Source organism: Sander lucioperca, chromosome 5 (genome assembly GCF_008315115.2).
Source record: "Sander lucioperca isolate FBNREF2018 chromosome 5, SLUC_FBN_1.2, whole genome shotgun sequence".
Lineage (NCBI taxonomy): Eukaryota > Metazoa > Chordata > Actinopteri > Perciformes > Percidae > Sander > Sander lucioperca.
Genome location: NC_050177.1, coordinates 42,929,347 through 42,936,880, shown reverse-complemented (window position 1 = coordinate 42,936,880; position 7,534 = coordinate 42,929,347). Strand labels below are relative to the sequence as shown.

At 41.0% G+C, this 7,534-nt stretch overlaps 1 protein-coding gene across 1 annotated transcript; it reads right to left on the bottom strand.

Moving 5' to 3' along the window:
- Positions 1-1,117: 1,117 nt before the first annotated feature.
- Positions 1,118-6,124, bottom strand: LOC116038969 (homeobox protein otx5-like). The gene is made up of 3 exons (XM_031283703.2): positions 5,373-6,124; positions 3,918-4,069; positions 1,118-3,735 (listed from the first exon to the last, which is right to left on the bottom strand). Exons 1-3 carry the CDS (start codon positions 5,467-5,469, stop codon positions 3,097-3,099), a joined length of 888 nt encoding a protein of 295 aa, XP_031139563.1. The 5' UTR covers positions 5,470-6,124; the 3' UTR covers positions 1,118-3,096.
- Positions 6,125-7,534: the final 1,410 nt, after the last annotated feature.

Sequence of the window (7,534 nt, the reverse complement as noted above, 5' to 3'; positions counted from 1 at the left end):
TCAGGGGGGGAGGGAGGGGTGTCAATCACTGCTCATGCACATGCATTCATTCGCCCTTGTGGAGGGAGGGACTGAGAAGTTGTCGATGTTCAATTTTTTTGGCTAAGTCCTGGATCTTCGCAATCCTACCTACGGCACCTTTAAGCTAAATGCTAACGTCAACATGCTAACATGCTCACAATGACTATGCTACTGTAACATGCTGATGTTTAGCAGGTAAGATATTTACCATGTAGACCATCTTACTTTAACATGTTAGCATTTGCTATAATATAGCACTAAACACAAAGTCAGCTGAGGCTGATAGGGATGCCATTTGTTTTGCAAGGTATTTAGTCAGAAACCAAAGCTTTGGACAAATTAAAATTTTGACCTGGTGGTGGTGCTAGAGGAAAAGTCAGGCGATCACTAAACATGATTGTTTGTACAAAAGTTAATAACAATCCAGCCAATAGAAAGAGATATTTCAGTCTGGACCAAAGTGGTGGACCGACAGACTGACCATCCATAGAGCCATGCTGCTAGTGTTACTAAAAACAATAGCACCTGTTGACAGCAAGTGAGTATTGCATGCTGGGTTGGACCCTTCATTATGAGGAAACACATTTTCTAGGTGTATTGTGTCATTGTGATTTGTGCCTTTTTAAAAGATATTAAGCATCTCAACGTGAGCTAACATCCCTAAAACCTTTCATCCACTGCACTCCTCACAACCCCCGTGGTGATGACCCTCTGGCCTACCGGTGGCAGGAACACAGAAACATTCAGCAATCGAAAATAATCGGCCCATCTCTGGTACTTCAGTTTAGTGCTGGCAGGAGCAGTGGGACTCGGTATTATTGTTAGTTCTTTGTTTCCTGTCCTTTCTGCCCTGCTCCCTCTCATCTCTGCCTTATGCCCACTCAACCTCTTGTATGGATAAGTGGAATGCTTTCAGAAACTGATTCCCTATGTCCCCTCTCCTAGATGTCCAACACTCCCTTTTTCTCCTATTGTAGCCCAAAAGGGGCACATGTCATATAGCCCTAACTTGGTTTAACACTGACCCCCAATATTCAGTAGCCTAATTAAACAGTCAAATCCAATGACTTACAGAACACAATGACTCCAGAGTTTTAATGAAGTCGTTTAATGTCTCAGAAACATCATAGCTATCTAGCATGGTAGTGGCGAGACTGGTCGAACACAGGAGACAAAATGAAATATACAAAATAATTCATGTCAGAAAAAATAAGCATAGAAGATTATAGTAATGCAAAAGATAAAAGTACAGTAAATGATTAAGAAGCATAAACAGCATTGTATCCTATTAATGCTACTTGTATTGGATAAACCCCTGAGTTTGAAAAAAAAGAAGAATAAGCAGAAACCAGAAAAACAGAAACAGAAACAAATAAAAAGTTGGCAGTTTTCTAGAAATTAAGAAAGAGAGAGAGATTCTGTTGGGTGGAGCGCCTGCGTAACAACTTATTGCTGATACCAGACATGATTGCATTTTCAAGTTTTAATATTTACAAAAGAACCAAAAAAAAAGTATATTAGCAAAGTCCATGTCAGCTGAAGACAAAATATTAATGATGATAGTAATAATACTGATAATAATATTCAAAACAAATTACCACAATTTTTACTTCAACGAATTCACAATTTCTTAAAAGAAATATTGTTTAAGTCTAATACAAAAAAATCAAAATCAAACGATACATCAAACACATAAAGGGGTACCCATCACATCTTTACAGGTTGAAGTTGAGAGAGGCACCAAACTCTCTGTGCAAAGGGGGGCTGCATAGCGGCCCAGTCCCTTCCCTTTCTCTGGTGCAGACTTCTCTCCCATCAAATGCCTCACTGGAGCAGTTTATCAGCAAAACAAGTTTATAATAATAGAGTCATTTGTAGATTCATGAACTGCTTCAACAATCCGCTAACCTCATGCAAACACTGTGAGATGGAGTGGGGGGAAATCTACTCGGCTGCCAATAGCCACAATGCGACCATTGTTGCACAAATTGTCTGGAATTGATCCTATTAAACTAACAATGAACGAGCCATTCTGCTAATGATTTCAACCATGCTCAAAGGCAACAGGTTTGTACTGCAGTCACTTCAGTGACCAACTCTACTACCTCCGCGAGTATCACACACAGGCTGCAGAGGGTCAGTATCACACAAGGCTACTGGGAATCATCAGTGTCTGTCTGCTAAACATTTTTTCTCATGGTGTTTTTTTTTTAATTAGTGGCCACCTTGTAAAGCCACCTCCTTAAGATGTCAGTTTGGGTTAGTTGAGTCGTTTGGCTCAAAGCTTTTTGAGTCAGCTTGCTGATGAAAAGCAGCTTTATAAAAGAAATACATCACAGAAAATACAAGACAAGGTCTAAGGAAGAAATAAACATCAGCTTGGGCTCTAGTCAGTTCTGTGCTTTCACACATCCATTTCAAGGCTGTCTAAGCAGTAACCTTGTAGGTCACTGAAGCGGTTGTGCTGTGGAAGCTCTGCTTCAAATGTGGTACAAGTGGAGGCAGGTGGAATTTCTATTAACCAAAACTACTGAGTTATCGATCTAAAGGAGGCATTTAGCATGTGACAAGTCACCACCTTTGTTAATGCGTGTTCACGTTAAATTCTCTTGTCATCAGTAATATAGTTATACTGTATTTAAATCACAACTTCGGCCCAATACCACTGAGCTGGACAATTAAAGCTGTTGTTCTTCCTCACTAATTAGATTTTATTGTACAGATATTACAGTCTTGTTTTCCTTTTACACAGCCATTCATTGATTTCAAGGCTGATTTCTATGTTGCTTAACTTAGGAACACTACTGTCATCTCTTTTTTTACAATCACCAAGTCAAGCATCAACAGATCAGTTTACTTCCACACAAATATTTCTGAACTAGCAAAAATGAAGAAACTATTTCAGCTGATTAGTTCTTCAACCGATATGATTAATTGATTGCTGTGTCCCAACGTCTCTTCCTTCTTCTAAAACACAGCAAAAGTAATCTGGGGTCATTCACCCTACTTCAATTTTGTTCAATTTCTCGTTTCTTCCCCTATCCCCTTCCCTCCCCACCTCCCACTTCTTATTAATTACAAGACCTGGAACTTCCAGGAGTTCTGGTCTTTGTAGTCCAGACAGTCAGTGGCATTGAAATTGAGCTTCCAGGCAGCTTGGTCCTTGTAGTCTAGACAGTCGACGGCTCCAAAGCCCAGCGAGGCTGCTGTGTAGCCCTGGGAGGAGAGCGAGGCGGGGGACTGGCTGAGAGGCCCACCCATCGAGGCGGCTGTGATGGGGCTCAGGGCACCTCCGGTGCCCGACAGCTGCGGGTGCATGGGGGACAGGTAGGAGCTACAGTCCAGGCCAGTGAAGTAGGAGGAGGAGCCTGCGTAGCTCTGGCTGTAGGCTGGGGCCTGGGTGTAGGTCATGGGGTATGAGGTGGTGCGCTGCATGCAGGGGGTGGTGGAGGCACACAGGGGGTCTGGCAGCGGGGAGATGGAGGCTGGGCTCCAGATGGACACCGTGGCGCTGGCAGAGCTGGAGCTGGGGGTGATGCCGGTGCCTGGAGGAGGGGGAGGAGGGCTGTATGATCCATTGGTGGCGTTGGCACTGGCCTCAGAGTTGGCATCACGAGCAGGGGATGCCTTCTTTTTAGGGGGCCGTGGTTTGGACTGGCCGGTGCTCTGCTGCTGCTGCTGGCGGCACTTGGCACGACGGTTCTTGAACCAGACCTGGAAGAAGGCAGGGGTGCATCAGAGAGGAGGTTAATTATATAATCAATACTTGATTATCAAATCTCCTTCTTCAACTCATATCCAGTGCAGTGCAAAATGAATTATGACATGAATGTAATACAATTTTAAAACATATAATTCTGAAACAATATTCTGTATACTTGTTTGTAATGTTTTACCTGGACTCGGGACTCGGGCAGGTTGATCTTGAGGGCCACCTCCTCCCTCATGAAGATGTCTGGGTAGCGCGTTTTGGCAAACAGAGCCTCGAGGATATCCAGCTGTGCGCGTGTGAAGGTGGTGCGCTCCCGACGCTGTTTACGCGGGGTGTCTACAACGGAGAGAAAAAAAAAATCTATGTTATTTTTATTATTATTATTATTATTATTAATATGATTGTTTTTTATGTTGGTATTTAAAATAGTATGCACCAAAATTGTTAAAACATGTATCAGTGGTGGTTCAAACATTGAACTCTAATAAATAAATAATAATAAATAAATAAAAAAAACCTTCACAATTCTATTGGAAATAGCACGAAATTCTAATCGAAATTAGGCTATTAAAATCCCTTAATGCATTATTAAAACGCTATTTTAATAAGGAACTCCACAAAATGAAATGTCGACGATTGCCTATGAATCAAGTAGATTAGGCCTATTTGATTCCCCCCTTTGAATTCGCAAATAGCCGTAATAAAACTTGACTTTTCCCCGGTTCTTTATTTTAGAAACTGCCCGAGAATATCGATTTTTCAAAACATGTTTTGCAAAATAATAGGAATGAAGTTTAATAAGTTTGATTCGGTAATTTTCATCGGACAATATTGGCATGTCGTGTCTTATCTGAAGAATTGCGGTGTTGAGTAAAAAAATGTCTTGATTATGGATGTTTTTTATTGGATCGAATAAAATTATATAACAAATCTTATGGTTTTATCTTTCTATTTATGTTCGAATCGAAATATACAAAGTATAGAAACGAAACTTCAACTTCTTTGATTTAAACTCTAATCTGCGACAAGAAGGCCAAGCTTTGTAACACGCCTTCTGTCATCGGTGCCAAACCTCGGCATCATTTCATTCAAACTCTCTTCTCAAAGATGACAGATGGTGATCAGGTCACGTAGGCCATCCAAACAATATAAGAAGTGTTCATTCATGAAAAACAACATTATGGCACAAAATAATATACACTAAGCATCCTTTTGTAATTAGGTTACACGATAAGAGCAACAGATTGGAGTCTGTTTTGATGGTAAGTCTCTGTGAGAACAAGCTGCGTTTCCATTCACACACGTTTTTATTGTTTTTTGACTCTATAATCCGCTGAACTTATAGGTCAAGTGAACACATGTTCTGATGACTGAAGTACCAGAGACATCTATTCATACTCATAAAGCATATACTGATACATTTAAAAAAAAAAAAAAAAATGACATAGCCTGCACGTAAATTGGTCATTTTTTTACAGACCATTCTATGCAAAAGACATGACATTTTTGTGGATTCTTTCAGTTTCTGCATATCAAAATTTACTTTTTACACTTGAAACTACAATTAAAAGACATGTTTAAATTGTTGAAAAAAAAAAAAAAAAAAAAAAAACATACAGTCATAAGTAATTTTACTTACTGGGGTATCCAACGGCGGAGTGGAGCAGATCCATGCCCGGGCCGGACAGCGTTAACCCGTTCACCGCGTAATGGGGTTGCTTAATGTAGGACATCATGCCTCCTGCTGGCTTTAAAACACTCCCTCACTACCTCACTCTCTCTCTCCTTCTCTCAGGCCGGGGGCCGGGTCTCCTAGCTAGTCTCCAGGGGGTGTCTCTCTCTTTCTCTCTCTCTCTCTCTCTCTCTCGTTTTTTTTCTGTCACTCCCTCCCTCTGTTTTTCTTTTACCCTGGGTTGTTTGTCACTTAGTTGTTTTTGTTTGAATTAGTGCTGTCGAACCAAGCCAGGCCCCTCTAACTGAAGATGTAACGGCGATGCGTCTTTACACCTATCTGAACCTGACGCGTAAAAACACCGTTGATTTAGAGACCTGGTGTATATTGTATCCTTCCTCTATTCAAATAAGAAGGATAACGTTAACTTAAATCAACCCAAGACTATAAATTACGTCACCGCATTAAAATAAATGATAAAGGCTAATTAAACAAGACCCGTGCTATGATGCAGTTTCTCTATCCAAGTTGTGGTGCGCACCGACGTCGCCAGGTGAAAGGTACCAAAAGCAGCCGTTCCACAACAGTTCAGCCGTCTTCGGTCTGATGGGTGCTGAAAAGTGTAGGGGCCCCAAGCGGTCCCTGGTCCCTGAGGAGAGGATCTGGATCTGCACAGTGGACAAGTGAGGCGAGCAAGAAGAGGCTGGCTAATTAGAAGTAACTTCTCACAAGTAGACACCCAGTGCCCTCCCTCTCTCTCTCTCTCTCTCTCTCTCTCTCTCTCTCTCTCTCTCTCTCTCTCTCTCTCTCTCTCTCTCTCTCTCTCTCTCTCTCTCTCTCTCCTGGGCGTTCATACACACACACACACACACACACACACACACCGTGATTGGGCTATTCATGTTGGGCCTGTCATGCTAAGTATGAGGTGTTTAGATTTATTCAATGTCTTTTATAGGCTATACATTTGTTGAAACGTTCATGCTATAATCCAAGATGCAAAATTGTCATTGCAGCAGCACTGTGCACCTGTTGATAGCCTACATAATTAGTAAGGAGTAGGAATTTCAAAAAACAATATCAAATTACAATAACAATAATTAAAAAAAAGAAAGGAATGTAGACAGAACTAGGCCTACAGTTTGTTTGGCATTTGGAAAGTTTAGGCTACTTCTTACAATTATGGTGAATCTTCAATCTTAGCCTTCGAGTCTTTTCCAAGCAGGTTTTAAACTATTTTCGAAATTGGCCTCCTAAAATAATTAGGCGACCCTGTCTGAGTGTGGAGGCAGAGGTAGAGCAACTGAGAGGCGGAGAAGGGGGTACAGGCCGGATTAAAAGCAGCACAAAGACCGCGTTGTTCTTCTATTAAATCCCCTTCTGATCCCCAACATGCTCCCTCCGGCCCATCCATTCATTCACTATACAGTCAATAATAATAATAATAATAATGGCCTAATAATCATAATAATAATAATGTTCTGCCGTATCATGTGACTGGTTGATTTGCATAATTGATCGGTAGACCTAGGCCTAGGCCTACATACATATTATTTATTTATATATGTATAGACCTATATCATAGATTTATAATAATAATAATAATAATAACACCAAGTTATAGGAGGATAATGTGTTCCATGGGAACATTAATAGTGTAAAAAACAGGCAACAGGCAGACCAATTCCACTAATAACCTGTTAAATAACTGAATTATGTGTAGGGCCTACTGCAATAATTTAAGGTTAGAGGACATATGCCTATTAGGTTTTATTTGCTAGCCTACAAGTTCTATAATGCTTTAGCTATTCAAATATTCTGTATAGCCTTACAGCTCTATAGTCACACATAGGGCTATTTCCAGTATTAAAAACATTGTTGTTACATAGTTACATGGTTGTAATTAAAGGTAGGCTAGGCCCTAATATTATTGTAGCCTATTGTTGTTTAATTTCTACACAACAGTGTAGGCTCCTACTGTCTCGTCTCTCTGTTTGTCCTGTGCCATCCTCTGCTGCGAGACAATTTCACAGTGTCCAAAGCCGATTCTCTGCGATTGTTAATTGAATCGGATTTCTTATAGTTTAAAATCCACACCCGCACGCGCGCGCGCGCGCGCGCGCGCACAC